The 17,305-nt window shown below is 42.4% G+C and overlaps 1 protein-coding gene across 1 annotated transcript in view; it reads left to right on the top strand.

The window, feature by feature from the left end:
• Positions 1-11,303: 11,303 nt before the first annotated feature.
• The window catches only part of SCYL2 (SCY1 like pseudokinase 2), a gene marked incomplete in the record, with an annotated part of 55,260 nt that continues 49,258 nt past the window's right edge, over positions 11,304-17,305 (top strand). The window contains 4 exon segments of the mRNA XM_073620392.1: positions 11,304-11,510; positions 11,947-12,104; positions 15,049-15,193; positions 16,345-16,494. Of these exon segments, the coding sequence (XP_073476493.1) occupies positions 11,334-11,510; positions 11,947-12,104; positions 15,049-15,193; positions 16,345-16,494 (630 nt within the window).

Raw genomic sequence — 17,305 nt, 5'->3', positions numbered from 1 at the left:
AGGGATCCAGCGATGTTCTCACCCAAGCTGGATCTGCAATCGGCTTCAGGTGCAGTCGCCGGCATCTCTAGTAAGGGAAACAAGAAGTGAAGCCTTGTGGCTTTGAAGTAGCAGAATATCGGTAAAATGACTGCTGGACAATGAACTCTGGTATGAGAGATTTTATTCCACTCTTCTGGCCAGAAAAGAATGGACGCTCCTGGCCCGACTAATGTCTATACGCCAAGAAGTGTCCGATACAGTGAATACAGTGTACATATAACTTCCATCACATTACGTCACAAGCGAACAGACAATACATTTCCGTTATAAGACATTCTAACCTTTTAACCCTTTTAAGCAGTCAACCTACTCTTATTGGTGCAAAGCGATTTAGCAAAGCAAATTCTTTTTGTACTCTTGCAAAGTTTGCAGGTTTTTGCTCTTGCGGTTTCCTTATCTTTCTTGCTAATCAGCTTGACATTCTCTAGCTATAGGAAAGTGTGCATCAGTGTGCTAAGCACAGGTGTCTGTGTTAAGGGGGGGTGAAAGGGTGAATTCAGTGTCTTAACCACAGCCTGTCACAAATATTACAGATCTCACAAATGTTCTTAGCATAGTATATAGGAATGGCTTCTTATCTGAAATTCTAAATCAGTCTTACTACACACATAACCATGGCCATATAACCTGATCCCCATTCCCACTTCAGCTTCACAGCCTTTTTCCTTTTGCGTACGCATGAGTCGCCTTGATAATGGTCCCGTAGTCTTCTGGTACCTGTGATGTGTCCCAGAAGACTGCGGGGGAAGCGATCTAAACCAGAAGTGGGAGCAGGTACCTATCAAAACCAGTTACCCACTCCCCCAACCCCCCCACCCCCCAAACGTGGTAGTGGAGGGTGCAAACAACGGAGCTTTCCCTTTTGGGTGGGGCTCTGCTTTAAAGAGGTTGTCTCAAGGTTTTTCACCTTAATGCATTCTATGCATTAAGCTAAAAAACCTTTTGTGGTGCAGCTGCCCCCCAGAGCCCCCATTTTTCTTACCTGAACCCAATCGTTCTAGAGACGAGAACAAGCCCAGCAGCTCCAGCTGCTGCCTCGGGTTCTCATTGGATAAATTGATAGCAGCAGGAGCCATTGGCTCCCGCTGTTGTCAATCAAATCCAGTGACACAGGAGCGGGGGGTGGGGCCGAATCCTGCCGTCTATGTCAATGGACGCAGCAGCAGGACTCGGTAAAGTGCCCGTATGAGCGCCCCCATGGAATGCGGCTCTCCGTGGGGGCACTAGATGCGGAGGAGGCGCCAGGAGCGCCTCCGGGGGACCCCAGAAAAGGAGGATCGGGGCCGCTCTGTGCAAAACTCTTGTACAGAGGAGGTAAGTATGACATGTTTGTTATATTTAAAAAAAAAAAAAAAACAAAACAAAAAAAAAAAAACAAACCTTTACAATCGCTTTAAGTTTACAAACTTCAAGATTGTACAGATTAATAAGCATAGGGTAAAAATAATTGAACTATAGTATGGAAATGATTTTACATTTTGACTATAAGTACACTGTAAGGCAACTGGTTTAGTGGTAGCCAATTTTTCCACCGACCGGGTGGGGAGGTTTGTTGAGCTGTACAACAGTGTTCTCAGTTCCCCTTCACGTCCCCCTTTACATTACAGTGCAGTACCCTTTAAATTAATGTAACAGGGACTGCACTGAGCGTGACTTGCCCCCATGCACTTCTGGAAAAGGCGGCTCAAGAAGCTGGAATCACTGCAAAACCGGGCTCACCACTGGCCAGACAAAAATCAGAGATCTCATTGTTAAGAAGGCTGATTTTTTTCCTTCGTGGCTAGCCTGGTATATCACCGACTTACAGTGGCTCCTTGTACTCTACCTATTCTTTTTTTTCTTCCCTTTCAATAATGCCGTTTTTTCCGGGACTGCAACAAAAGTTCTGTTAAGGGATTATGCTGGCATCAGTTGGTTGAGGGGGGGAGGGGAAACTAAACCGTTGAACTTAAAAGTGCGTAATATAATCTTTATACATATAGTGCAATTGTGTTTAATGTCGAAATGGTACTTTCTTGATATCCATTGTTTCTCATCAAATACATCTTCTGTGAATAGAATCATTCTGATGACCCGCTTTCAGGGAAACAAAGGTTTTAATGAGTACAGGTTACATAATTCTAGGCAACAATAAATGTCAATGGCGTCACTAAAATTTCTTACTTGGAATGTGAGGGGCCTGCGCGACAAGATTAAATGTACGGCAACTCTCACATTCGTTAGGAAACAGAGAGCAGACGTGGTTGCACTGGTTAAAACACATGTGGAAGGTAGACTCCAAATGACACTCCGACGCCCATGGGTAGACTGGACATTCCACTCTGTACATACACCCCATTCCAGAGAAGTGTCCATACTCATCGCAAAATCAGTGCATTTCGAACTGCATGAATTACAAACAGATCCACAGGGTCGGTATGTATTTATATCCTCTAAATTACACGGGGAACCTTTTCTTATTATGGCCTTTTATGTCCCTCCTCCATTCTCCACCCCCATAGTTCTGGAAGGAATCTCATTTATGGCTCATCACCCTACATCCCAAGCAATATGGATGGGAGACTTCAATACCACGCTTAATGAAGACTTAGACAGACTAAGACCCTCACTACCCAGCACAGGCAATGCCCAGGGACACCAGACTTTCCAAAATTCTTTCCCCTCTTCATCTAATAGACACCTGGAGACACAGATTTCCGCACACGCGTACTTACTCCTGTTTTTCGACATCGCACAACACCATGTCACGTATTGACTTTATTCTTATATCTCAAAGACTCACCTCACGCCTCTTATAAACAACATTCGGTCCCAGACTGCTTTTAGACCACACCCCATACTGGATCACATTGAGTTTCCCTCTTGATAAACCATCATGGACATGGCGCTTGAACCCATTTTGGTTATCGCTCTTACCTGAAGATGATGACCTCACTACTGAGTGGGGAAGATTTTTTGCAGAGAATGTTGACACTGCTTCTCCCTCGGTGGTATGGGAATCCTTTAAGTTACATGCCCGGGTCTCCCTAATAACCCATATTAACAAGATAAAAGCAGACTCTGCAGAAACATATGACAAGGCAGTGACAGAACTTTTGTCCATAGAGCAAACATACACTAATGACCCCTCTCCGACAAATGCTTCTATCCTTAAATTACAAACCAGGGTGGTGAATCAGTTACAATACAAGAAAGCTAGACAGAAACTGTTTTTTTTACCAAACAGAAACACTTTGAGCAGGGAGAAAGGGCTGGCAAACTCCTTGCATACCTGGTTCATAACAAAGATAAACCTCCGGTGGTTATTACACTTCAGGGCCTAGACGGGCAACAGGGACTGCACTGTAAACGGCAATGAAATGATTACAGTGCAGTCTCCTCTATATCACAGTGCCCCTTGCATTCATGGCTGCCCATTTCCTGTTTAACATCACAGAGACCCCTGTAAATCTCTGCCTCCTCGGCACAATCCTACCTTTAGCAGGGCAGAGGCAGGATTCAGCCTGTGTGTCCTCTCCTGCCCAGCCGCCAATGTCATCCTATCAGCAGAGCAGGGGGAGAAGGAGCTGCAGATCTGGACGGAGGGTGGGAGCTGGCCACATTATCATGTTAACAAGCGGTTGATTATCTGCTTGTTAATATGAAAAGACTCCCATTCTCTATGCAGATCTCCAGCTACGCCTGCCCCCTGCTCTGCTGATAGGATGACATCGGTGGCCGGGTGGGAGATGCAGGAGAGGACACACAGGCTAGGTGGCACAGGTGCACAGCAGGACGTGAGAGGCGACCCTGGTCTGCGATAGTCCTGTCTGGATCGTGGTCACCACTCACCTCCTGCTGTGTGGCCCGGTCATCAAAAGGCCACAGGTAGGAATGAACGAAGAAGTCTGGACAGCCGCATACCGGAAGAAATTTTAAATGCCTTTAATCGTAGAACAGGATCATGAAGTACACAAGACACCACGGCAGAGTGGTACAGTATAACAGCTGACACATTTCACACTTATACTAAGTGCTTACTCATAGCTATAGCATAAGCTATGAGTAAGCACTTAGTATAAGTGTAAAACGTAGCTATAGCATAAGCTATGAGTAAGCACTTAGTATAAGTGTAAAACGCGTCAGATGTTATACTGTTCCACTCTGCCGTGGTGTCTTGTGTACTTCATGATCCTGTTCTATGATTAAGGGCATTTGAAATTTCTTCCGGTGTGTGGCTGTCCAGACTTCTTCGTGCATTCCTACCTATACAAGCATTAGCCAGCACCTGGGGCTCTTCCTTCTCTGGAGGTTAAGGATGCATTCATTTCTACCTGAGCGGTGGCGTCTATATTGCTTCATTCGGATTTCTGGACATCAACAGGCCACAGCTTTGGGGTTGGGGACCCCTGCTGTAAGGTGCTTGCACAGAGTCCTGACCTCAACCCGATAGAATACCTTTGAGATGAATTGTTGAAGAATAGCCAAACATTCATGTGGACAGCCTTCCCAGAAGAGTTGAAGCTGTTATAGCTGCAGAGGGTGGGCCAACTGAATATTGAACCCTACTGACTAAGACTGAGATGCCATTAAAGTTCATGCACGTGTAAAGGCAGGCGTCCCAATACTTCTGGTAATCTAGTGTATAATGGTATATGTCATGGTCTCTAGAAGACATACAAAATTCTTTCAATTTCACTTTATTTGACATCTCCTAATAGTTTCTTATATAAGAAGTAATGCTTGTCTTTTATCGTTTTATTTGTAGATAAGCTAGAGAAGTGATCACAAGACATACTATTTACTGTTGTGAAAGGCTGGTTTTCTCACTTAGTTCCTGCAGGCCACATAGTGCTTTCTTTCTCAGGTATGATCAGCACATGAGCATACAATCAGTACAAGAAGGCAATGGGCAGGAATGTCACTTATCAGGTATCTCCAACAGGGCTTTAAGGTACCTAGCTATGTTGTTTTCTATATCACAGTTAAAGTGGGTACAAAGCATAAACATTTTTTTACCTTAATGCATTCCTAGCATTAGGGTAAAAAATATTTGGGCATCAGTATTGCCCCCTCACCCCCCCTCCCCCATTTTACTTACCTGAGCCCTAAGTCGACCCAGCGCTGCACACGTCTGCAGCTCTTCTTTCTCCTCACCTCTGAGTCTTGAAGGCTTTGCTGAGGCAATGAGGGCTATTGGCACTGTTTTGTTTTTTTTTTTTTTTAATGACATTTTATTCATCTTTGTGCACCACAGTGAGGTGTAGCATGTTGCACTGGGAAAAAAAAGTAGTGCATGTCCTACTTTTTTTTCCCAGCACACACCACTGTAGTGCAGTGGTGTGAACTGAACTCACAGGATTTAAGGCAAATTTCCTTGTCTTGGACCTGTGTTGGGTGAGGCTGCCCAACGCAGACCAATGCATGGGTTTTTAAGTGTTCAGTATGTTAGATATTAACCACTTGCTTACTGGGCACCCAAACCCCCCTCCTGCCCAGACCAATTTTCAGCTTTTAGCGCTGTCACTCTTTGATTGACAATTGCGCGGTCATACAACACTGTACCCAAATGAAATTTTTATCATTTTTTTCCACAAATAGAGCTTTCTTTTAATTTTAATTAAAAAAGACAGAATTTAAAAAAAAAAATACAAAACGGTTTTATATTTTGTTAATAAATTTTGCAAACAGGTCATTTTTCTCCTTCATTGATGTACGCTGATGAGGCTGCACTGATGGGCACTGATAGGCTGCACTGATGGGCACTGATAGGCTGCACTGATGGGCACTGATAGGCTGCACTGATGGGCACTGATAGGCTGCACTGATGGGCACTGATAGGCTGCACTGATGGGCACTGATAGGCTGCACTGATGGGCACTGATAGGCTGCACTGATGGGCACTGATAAGGCGGCACTGGTGGGCACTAATAGGCGGCACCGGTGAGCACTTGAGGGCGGCACTGAAGGGCACTGATAGCTGGCACTGATTGGTGGCAGTGATAGCTGGCACTGATTGGTGGCAGTGATGGGGACTGATCGGCACTGGTAGGTGACACTGATAGGCAGCACTGATGAGGCACCACTGGTGGGCATTGATATGTGGCACTGATGTACCTGTGGATACTGATTGGTGGGCACATATGAGGCAGCTTCACCTCTCCCTGCTCGGGACTGATGTCCCTTCAACAGGAGCCAGTGATCGGCTTTTTTTTCTCGTCACACTGTCAGCGTGAGAAGTAAAAAAAAACTATTACCGATCCTCTGTTTACATCATGTGATCAGCTGTCATTGGCTGACAGCTGATCACGTGGTAAGGGGTCGGGATCGACCCCTTACTCGGATCTGTGATCACCTAAGTCTCATTGACTCGGGTAATTACAGTGCGAGCCGCGCGTACCCTTCAGGGGGGGAGCGGCCAGCTTGCAAAGGGGAGGACGTCTGTTGACGCCCTCCCGGCAAAGCAGATCCGCGCTGTAGCCATAATTCGGCTATAGCGCGGATCTGAAGGAGTTAAAGTGGAAGTAAAGGCTAAATCTTCTCTCCTAGAAATTCTAAGCCTAATCTATCTAGCCCTGTAATCACAGCGCGAGCCACGCGTACCCTGCAGGGGGGCGCGGCCAGTTTACAACGGGGAGGACGTCTGTTGACGCCCTCCCGGCAAAGCAGATCCGCGCTGTAGCCATAATTCGGCTATAGCACGGATCTGAAGGAGTTAAAGTGGAAGTAAAGGCTAAATCTTCTCTCCATAAATTCTAAGCCTAATCTATCTAGCCCTGTAAAGAAAAAATCGCTATACTTACCTGTTCCACAGCCGCTCCAGTCCGGTCCCAGGCAGAGCTGTCAGCGGCGGCTTCAGTGTGTAGGTGTGTGCAGGAGGGGCAGCCGATAACGGAAGCCCCATAGTAAGTCTATGGGTGACGTCACTTCCCAGGCATTTCACAACAGTTGTCGGCTGTCTCCTGCATACAGCTTCTGCCGCTGGAGTCCGGAGCGGTCTTAGAAAAGGCGATTTTATTATTTTTTATTATTTTTATTTATTTATTTTATAGGGCTAGATAGATTAGGCTTATAATGTGACTGAGGGTAGGTTTAGAATTAGTTAGGTTTTGCCATTACTTCCACAAGCTTTTTTTTTTTTTTTTTTTTTTTAGTTTTGGAGAGAGTTGAGAGGGATTAGAACGTTTGTCAGTTTTTATTGCTGTCTGTGCCCTCGTTAGGGAGATTCATCCTCTCTATTTGTCCTGTTTACTATTATCATTAAAACTAAAAATAAAAGATAATCCAAAATTTTGAGTTGTCCCCAGAAAAGTAATAGAGTGGAAATCTTCCAATGGGGACACTAGTTCTGGTAAGCTGGGGGTCCCCAAAGAATTCCCTTAATTTGGAGGGATTTCCTCTCACTTCCTGTTTGGCTATGGGACAGCAAGTAAAGGTAAATGTCTGCAATTGGACACAGATGGCAAAACCCTCCCTTTCTCTATCCAAAATGGGGAAAAAAAAAAAGTTTTGCCCATAGTTCTACTCTAAAGTGGAGCTCCAACCCCCCCCCCCCCCCCCCCCAAAAAAAAAAAAAATTAGTAATGTGTTTAAAAAAAATAAAAAATAAAAATTTGGAGAAAATGTTTTTTTTTTTTTTTACTTACCTCTAAATGCCTGTTGCTAGGGGGGTCCCTCGTAGTCTGCCTCCTTGGGTGCCTGGGCTGGTGACATCACTTCCCTCGGCGCAGGAAGGGAGATCGCCTCTCTCCCCTTCCTCTTGACAATTATCTGGGACACGTGACCGGTCCCAGATGATTGCGGGGCCAGTGACAGCGCGTGGCTCGCGCATGCGCAGTGGGTGCCCGGCTGTGAAGCCGCAGCCGGGCACCCACAGTTAGAATGCCGGCGCCACCGAGCAGAGGTGGGGGACGAGCGGGGCTTCGATCCCCCGCATTGATGGACCCTGGGACAGGTAAGTGTCCAATTAAAAGTCAGCAGCTGCAGTATTTGTAGCTGCTGACTTTTATTTATTTATTTTTTTAAATGGGAACCTCACTTTAAGTATTAAAAGCTTATTTACTTAGGTGTTAGGTAGGTTCTTTAGTGTGGGGGAGATAGTGTTTTTTTTTTATTATTATTTACTGCTAGAGGAGCTTCAGATTTTTCACTTGTTTTTGACAATGAAATCCATATACTGAAAAACAGACAGATCAGCAATAGACCAATAGATTGGCGTACACTTTTGGTAGCCTCTTTCCCAGTATGAATGGAAATAAATCAATGCAGGGCAAAGTAGCAGGTTCTCCACCAGCAGCAAATACCATTTATGCTTGTTCTGGGTAAGAGACTCAGATTGGCTCAAATTTTAAGATAACAAAAAGAAAAAAGGTGAATACCTAAACTGTCATAGCCCACAGCAACCCAATAATGATCATCTTTGATAGTTCTGACTAATCAAACACTAAGCACTCACACTCTAACTATAAATGAGCTTGTTGGACATCCAACTCCAACACAATGGGCAATAAAGCAGTTCTAAAACCCAAAAGCAAACAATTATTATATTGCAGTTTACCAACTCTTAGATGTAATGACTGTATTTGTGTTTTTTTTAGGGTTTCTTTCCTCTATTTTCATCTGATGATCTGGCCAGGAAGTCTTTTATTTTTCAAAAGCACAAGCAGCATGTATCAGTTACAGAGATGAGACAAATTGTTTAGCACTAGCAGGGGTGCTTACAGTGATCAGATGTAAAACCTTTATTTCTAAAGAAAAAACTGTTTGTTGTAACTGCTCTATTCTCACTTGAAACACCTGAACTTACCCTAATTTAAACTTGATTTCAATTACGATAAATATATTCAAGAAAGAAAAAAAATCTTTAAAGCATGATCAATACCACAGTGCTTTTGCAGTGTAATTTGTCCCATTCTATGCTGTAAAATACCTGGCTGTTCCTGCCTGTGCCTGTTTCTTCCTATGTGTACTGACCATGGTAATCATGGCTGCTGATCCATGGTACTGTGGTCAGTTTATGTGCCAACGTCATCCCGCTGTGTGTACCCAGTCCCCCCATCCCTCCCTGCCTGTCATTTCTGTAGTCAGCATTGTGAGCCTATCTCCTCCCAGCCCCTTCCCTCCTGCCTCTTTTCCCCTTTGGCTGTAAATTAACATATATAAATTACTTGCGTCCCCTCTGTTTTATGAAGATATTAAGTACAGTGTGTCAGTTTAAAAAAAAATTCTAATCCTAAATACCTTTTTGCACAGCGGCGCTATGCGATCATGTGACCTCCCTTTGCTGGCTGGCATACGTCAGAGGGGAACCTCAGCTCCTCCCACTGCTCTCCTTAGATCGGGGAAGGAGACCGGAGGGAGGTATTTAGGGTTATAATTTTTTTTAAAAACTGACACACTGCACTTAATATCTTCCTAAAACAGAGTGGGGGTAGAAGTGATTTATGAATCTGACTTTACAACCACTTTAAGGTAACAAACTGTATACTTTGCACATGTTGGGGGGAATGTATCAAAACTAGAGCAGACAGAATCCAAAGCAGCTGTGCATGGTAGCCAATCGGCCATTATCTCCCGATTGTTTAGTTAAGCTTTGAAAATAAAAATTAGAAGATGATTGGTTGCAATGCACAGCTGCTCCAGATTCTGGCTGTTCCTGTTTTGCTAAATTGCCTTCGTTTTGTTTGGATGCAGCTGGAAAGTTATTAGCAGATGTAAACGGAAAGTTAAATTGGCCATTAATAGTTTATCTAGATTTGCACATACTTTTGGCCATGTAGATAGGTGTACTTGTCAGGTATCCACAAATATTTAACAGTATAATGTATACAGTCATCTTCCATGGTATGTGGTACCATGTTAAAATGATTAAAATTTCAGAGCTAATACCTGATGTGGTTTTGAATATGTTTACATGACAAGTAAAATACTGGAAGGAGGATAGATTAATTTAAAATGCAGCAGAGACTCTGTACTTCCTATGACCATATATATACCTGTATATGCAGCTCTGTAATATTTTAGGCACGCTGTCTGTCTGGCTCCTGGAATTTGTCCAGCCTTGCTGGATTACCATACGTCCACGTCATGCCTGTAAACCCCGCCCCCCGCAATGCTAGGTGTAATTCTGGGCTCTGAACTCTTTTGGCCCCACATCCAATCACTGTCCAAATCTTACTGCTTCAACCTCCATAACAACACCACAAAGCTACTAACACACTCCCTGGTTATCTCGCACCTCAAAATTAGCAACTGCATCGTTGGCCTACCTTTTACATAAGCTAGCTCTCCTTCAGTCCATCATGAATGCTACCGTCAGACTTGCCCCCCTCACCAATATTTCCATTGACTTCTGCTCACTTAAAGTGATTCTAAAGGCAACCATCAGTATGCAGCTCGCCCCATACCCTGCTCCCCTAATACTTATCTGAACCTGTTCTAGTCCAGCAATGTGCACGACAGAATCTGTTCTCCCAACTCTCTGCCTCCTCGTTGGCTCAGAAACAGCAGCAGGAGCCATTGGCTCTTGCTGCTGTCAATCACAGTCAATGAGGATTGAGGGGGGGCGAGCTCCGCTCTGTGTGTCTTATATGGGGGGGGGGATTCAGCAGGAGGGGGGAGCCAGGAGCATCCGCTAGGGACCCGAGAAGAAAAGAACTGGGTCTGCTCTGTGAAAAATCATTGTACAGAACAGGGAAGTATAACATTTTGTTATAAAACAGTTTATCATGTTTTATTATAAACAAAAATTGAGCCTTTAGTAATACTTTAATGAATCCAATTCAAAATACTAACAACCTGTCCCATCCTCTGGAACTCTTTACCCCAATATGTCTATCTCCTACTCTGTCCACCTTTCAGGTGGTGCCTGAAAACCCATCTCTCCAGAGAGGCCCACCTTTACTTTTACTTTCTCCATCAGATTATCCCCTAGTTATTTTTTTGGTTTCACTTGACCCTTCCTATTGTATTGTAAGCTCTAATAAAATAAGCAGGGTCCTCTGATTCCTCTTGTAATGAATTGTGTTGTAACTACCCGGTCTCCCTCTATTTTGTAAAGCGTTGTGCAAACTGTAGGCATAAACAGTATGTAAATCCTGTATATAATAATAATAAATATCAAGTTCTGTGCTGTGTAAATTGCCACTTTTTGAAAGCAGGATAACCTATTCATTGTAAAATAAAAATGTGTTAGGCTTGACACCAGTCATGCAGATATCTGATGAAAGTATTCTTTATGCAGCTCGGGGACTGAAACGCTGTTTTTCTTTCTTTTTCTTTTTTTTTTTTGTTATAATGAAAGGTAAACGAAAATGGAGTCCATGCTGAACAAGCTGAAAAGTACTGTCACGAAAGTGACAGCAGATGTCACAAGTGCCGTGATGGGGAACCCTATCACACGAGAGTTTGATGTAGGGAAACATATAGCCAGCGGTGGCAATGGGCTGGCTTGGAAAATTTACAACGGCACAAAGAAATCCACCAAGCAGGTATATGTTTAAAAAGCAGTATTTCAGGTATAGATTGTATATTGGCCTAATATAGTCTGGTTTGCTTAGTAGAAGGCTTGCATAACCTATTATGCAAATTTTTTTAAAAACTCTGGGGACAGATATATATCTTTACTGTTATAAAATAAAATAAAACCTATATCTCCTTCACTGTACTAAGATTGTGTCTGACATTTTACATTTTTATTGCAGACAATGGTTTTCATTTTTAATGTGATTATAGGGTCACATAAAGCATGTCCGAGACATTACAATACACACTATACAGGCTCTGAATATTTAGCTGATTTATAATATACATAGAAATGTATTTTAATGAATAATCCCATTTTGTCATTCATTGCAGACTGAAAGAAAGAGGTATGAAAGTGCACCCAATAATTGTGTTCATAGAGTTGCTCTTCTTCTTTAACAGGAGGTTGCTGTTTTTGTGTTTGACAAGAAGTTGATCGACAAGTATCAGAAGTATGAAAAGGATCAGATCATAGATTCTCTAAAGAGAGGAGTTCAGCAATTAACACGTCTCCGGCATCCACGGTTACTTACCGTACAGCACGCTCTTGAAGAGTCAAGGTAATGTAGCTTTTGCTGCACTTGAACTACATTAAATTCACTGATTTAAAGGATAAGTTTGCCTATTAAAAAAAAAAACGATGAATGCACATTTTTTTTGCAGGTAAAAAAATGTGCATTTATTTTCTACTAGGAGCCTCCAATGCATTGTACCCGTGATTAGCAGATTGCTGGTGCAATGCAGGACTCCTGCAGACTATCTGAGTAATCTGCTCTTACCTCATACGGTCACTCACTTACACACTGACAGGAATCATTGATGAACTACCTAGAGCGCTCAACAGCAACCTGGTAGCTCATTGAGGTACTTGTAGTTCTCCCATTCACAGATTTCTGTGAATGAATGAACCAGGTGGGCAGAGCTCTGCACAGTCGCTTTTTTTATTTTTCTTATTGTGACAGCTAGAATGGGGAGAAGATCCCTGGTTTGCTGTCACTACAGGCAGCGGATAGGGAGACGCTGCAGCAGTAGGAACATGTTACATGTTCCCAAAGGTTAACTTATCCTTAAATTCCCTATTGATGTTGTATTGAGCAGGTTCACCACTTGCTGACGGGCTCACGCCGATATACGTCGGCAAAGTGTCACGGGTGTGCAAAACAAAGTACCCATACTTCACTGCATCATCGGGAGTTAGCGGGCGCACGCCCACAGGTCCAGCGGACTCGATGCCATTATGTCACTGGCCGATTAATCGATTATGAAAATAGTAATCGATTAATTTCATAATCGTTTCGTTTTCGATTAATCAATTAGTTGTTTCAGCCCTACTTGCAACCAAATATCCTTGCATTTAACAGCATTGAGCACTAGGGCTGGGGATTTGGTTCTTGTGATGTTAGGAGGAGGTAGTTTGCCACTTTCCAATGCCAGCTTTCTCCAAATAAAGCAAAAAAGCTGTTTTTTGTTTGTTTTAAAGCAAACCTGTGCTTTCTCCATACTGGACAAAGCAACAAGTTCATTTTAATGCCCCTCTTCGCTCCCAGTAGCACATACTCACATTTCCTTTACTCCAGTGCTGGTTTGTTTGGCCACTGAGAGGCAAATGTGGCTCACTCCCCTTCTTCCCATATGACCGAGCTGGGGCTTGGCTGTTTACCACGTTCTGTCACTCGAGGGCAAAGAGTGAGTCCTCAGCTATGTGTAATATCTGACTAGACCAACGTAGAGTATGCACAGGGCTTCTTTTTCTTGCCAGCAGTGGGGGCGTGATGGGACAGGTAAGTATATGCTGTCAATGAGAGGGTTTTAGGCCAGAGCTGTTTGCTTTAATTTTGTGGCTGAATGGTTTCCAAAGGCTTCATTAAGTTTTCTGTGAAACATTAAAGGGACATTAAACAAAAAAAAACTCTATTCAAGTGTGTATTCTTAACTCAAAAAGTACAATATTGCTCTCGGCCTCCACCAAATCTCAGAAGAAGGTGGCTGTAGTCATTCTCAGTGTCCCATTGTATGAAGCCTCTTTTGCTCAGTCCCGAGGTGGACTTGGGACTATGGACTATGGGACTATGGGATTTGTAGTGTACATAGTGAAGTGCACATGACCTCAACTAAAGTGCACTGCTCGTTCCAAACAAAGGGAGGTAAGGGGTGGGGGAGAGGTTCAACATGTTACCAGGATGCAGGAAAACACAGTAAGAAACTATTTCAAAAATATATGTTACAGAGTCATTAAGTAATGGATGTGTATGGATTATTTTTGGAGAATAGGGATATAATTTAGTGTCATTTTAAAAGGCTTTTTATTAAAAACTCATGGTTTTCCATAGACACCAATCAACTTTGCCAATAAAACTTTTTTTTCTACAGCCTTGTTTTTGCCTATGCTTTCTTTTGGTGGTATTGGATCACCACTGAATTTATTAAATGAAAAAAGACTGAAAATTTTGAAAAATAAACCCCAGTATTTTCTGTTCTAAAACATCAATAACATCAAATTTCTTCATTAATTTAGGCCAAAATGTATTCTGCTACATGTCTTTAGTAAAAAAAAATCCCAATAAGTGTATATTAATTGGTTTGTGTAAAAGTTATAGCGTCTACAAACTATGACACTATACCGGTAATCAGTGACTTAAAGTGAGACTGTGCGCTAGCTGACGCTGGCTGGGAGGTACACTAAGTAACACTGACATTAATAGGGACACTAATACAGTGATCAGTGCTAATACTGTACACTGTCACTGTGCTAATGACACTGGCTGGGAAGGGGTTAACATCTAGGGGCGATCAAAGGGTTAACTGTGTGCCTAGCAATGTGTGCTGCTTTTTCTTAACTGTCTGTTTTTTCCCAACAGCCAGATTGCTGTTCACAATACACAGAGTTCTGTGTGTTTGTAAAAAAAAAAAAAAAACGACTGTGTGTACGATTGACCACAGCCAATCTGATGACTTCAGTCAAAAATGATTGGCTGAAATCAGCTGCCAAGCTTGCGCTCATGTATGTGCCCCCTGCCGACGTGCGCTGTGATTGGACACAGCACAGGTCAGTAGGGGGACACGTGCATGCGCTCCCCGAACCTGAAACAGAGGCCACGACAGAGGTATGCCACGCAACCTGGAGCTGTCACCCACTTGTAGTACAGCTATTGCGGGCGGGCAGCAAGCAGGTTAAAAGTTGTCATCAAAGCCCCAGATGAATGTAAACATTGCTTTGTTTACATTCGTCTTACAATACAGACAAGAAAAGAGAAGAAAGTAGGCCTCCATTTAATACCTGTTAATTCAGTGTCTTCTATGCAAGGAGTCATAAACAATGATTTCTGTGCTACAATGATTCATGTAATATATTGAGATTCCAAACAGCCCGTTATGTTGTCTGTTATTAATGTTGTGCTGTGAACTGATATGTCTTCTATTAAAAAATTCATGGGGTTATTATGTTTAGAAAGCTGTCACAACACTTGCAGTGCACTGACTAGGATTGTTGATTCTTCCATACAGGGATTGCCTAGCATTTTGCACAGAACCTGTTTTTGCAAGCTTAGCCAATGTTCTTGGCAGTTGGGACAACCTTCCATCCCCTCTCCCTGCGGAGATAAAAGATCATAAGCTCTATGATGTGGAAACAAAATACGGGTTACTCCAGGTAAGACTATTTTATGCTCCTAATGACAGTCTTTATAAAAGTTGACCATATTCTCCAGTAAAAAAAGGAAAAAAAAATGTTGAATTCCTAGTAATATCTAGCATCTGCATTGCTTTCAGAAACAAAGCAAAGACAGGAATATCAGCTTTCCCACCAGAAATGGATGTGAAATGCAGTGCTTCTTAGTTATGACATGTTACAACATACATGTACAGATACTGTCAGTCATCTGAAGCAGCTTGGTTAGTGTTAATAGAGATTGTTCTCTGGGCTAGCTTACATGAATGACAGAGGTTTGCAGGTAAATGAGGTAAAATCCACGGATTAGCTATATATGAAGATATTTAAAGGATTTGCAGAATATTGTTAGTTTTATTTAAAGAAAGCATACATCAAAGATTTTCAAGCAGGTTGTGTACATCTACACTGAAAGTGGGATTCTGTCATCCACTCCCCACTTCCTCTTCTCTTGTCTATTCATAACAAGCTTTATATTCTTTTAACAGAATACAAGATATTCTGTGAATGGATAAAGGCAGAGGAGGGGCAGGTAAATGGAATCTTCCCATGTTCACAAAAAGCCTAGCTTTCTGGGGGAAAAATACAAGGCTTTTTTGTGAATTGATTAAGTGAATGGGGAGGAGAGGAGATGCATGATCTCTCACTACTATGGCCAGACCTGTCTCAGACTCTCATTTGTATTGTTTTGAAAGGTATGGTAAGGGATTAGAACCTATGACAGGTTTTATTGCCATCGGTGTCCCTGGGAAGGTTGTGTGTGTTGTGTGTGTGTGGGGGGGGGGGGTTTACTCTATCTTTTTGTTCTGGAGACCTTTGTCACCAGGACAGAATGTAATGAAAAATCTAACATTTTACAGTTGTCACCAAGTCAGGAGGTAAGAGGAAGTCTTCCATTGGATCCCCCTGTTCTATTGACAGCTGTCTAAGAAATGATTTCCTTTATTTTAGAGAAATGTCCTCCTAATTTTAAGACCAAAAGTGTACGATGAACTTCCCGAATGGGATACAAATGGCAAAAAAATATATATATATTATGTGTCCAAATCGCAAGACTATGCTGCTGCAAAGTACAATAAGAGAGCTATGTGTGGTGCTTTAAACATGTTATTAATCATGGCTAATTTTTTTAGGTATCTGAAGGCTTGTCCTTTTTACATAGCAGTGTAAAGATGATCCATGGCAATCTATGTACAGAAAATATTATTTTAAACAAAAGTGGAGCCTGGAAAATAATGGGTTTTGACTTCTGCAATCCATCTGTAAATCCAACAGAACAAGAGGTAATTTTCCCAGACAAGTAAGAGGTATATGACATGTAAATTTCTGAAGACAATTGGTATGACCCCATTTTCTCAAATGAGAACTTTCCTAAGCTAATTGTCAATGGGTATATGACTTTTTTTTTTTTTTTTTGTTAAACATGTTTATCAATGTCTTAGCAGCTTTCTGTTTAAGGGGTTCCGTAGCTCAGTCAGTGATTTAAATTCATTTTTATGCATTGTACTTCTCACAGGGCTTTCAGAAAATCTGATTGCTGCCATTATGCGGGGGCATTTGGTTTAAGGCTGGATTCACACCTCTGCAGTTTTAGTGCTTTTTGCAGATTTGCACTAGAGTCCATTTAACATTGTTTCCTATGGAACATGATCTGTAGTACAAATCTGCAAAATGCAAAAAGCACAAAAAATACATAGGTGTGAAACCAAAGGATATTGCACTATCCCTTTATGTGGTATTTACCTCAAAAAGCAAAAATGTGTTGTAAATACTGTATAAAATAGCATTAAAGTCAATTCACTAAAGTAAATGAATGCATATGTTAAATAAGTAGTGGTCCAGGCATGTGCTAGTTAAAGAATGTATTTAATTTCAGCTGGTTGTTAAGGAGCTGGTACCCACTGTGTCCTTAACAACTATGACTCATCTGCTGTTAGTGGGTCAGGTGAGTCATAGTTGTTAAGGATGCAGTGGGTGTCGGCTCCTTAACCACTTCCTGTCCTGCCTATAGCAGAATGGACGGCTGGGAAGTGGTTCAGTTATCCTGACTAGGCGTCATATGACGTCCAGCAGGATAACTGCCGGGCGCACATC

The sequence above is a fragment of the Aquarana catesbeiana genome, linkage group LG03 (genome assembly GCF_042186555.1).
Source record: "Aquarana catesbeiana isolate 2022-GZ linkage group LG03, ASM4218655v1, whole genome shotgun sequence".
Classification (NCBI taxonomy): domain Eukaryota; kingdom Metazoa; phylum Chordata; class Amphibia; order Anura; family Ranidae; genus Aquarana; species Aquarana catesbeiana.
Note: the sequence above shows the minus strand (reverse complement) of the source record. Positions and strands in the feature narration are given on the sequence as shown.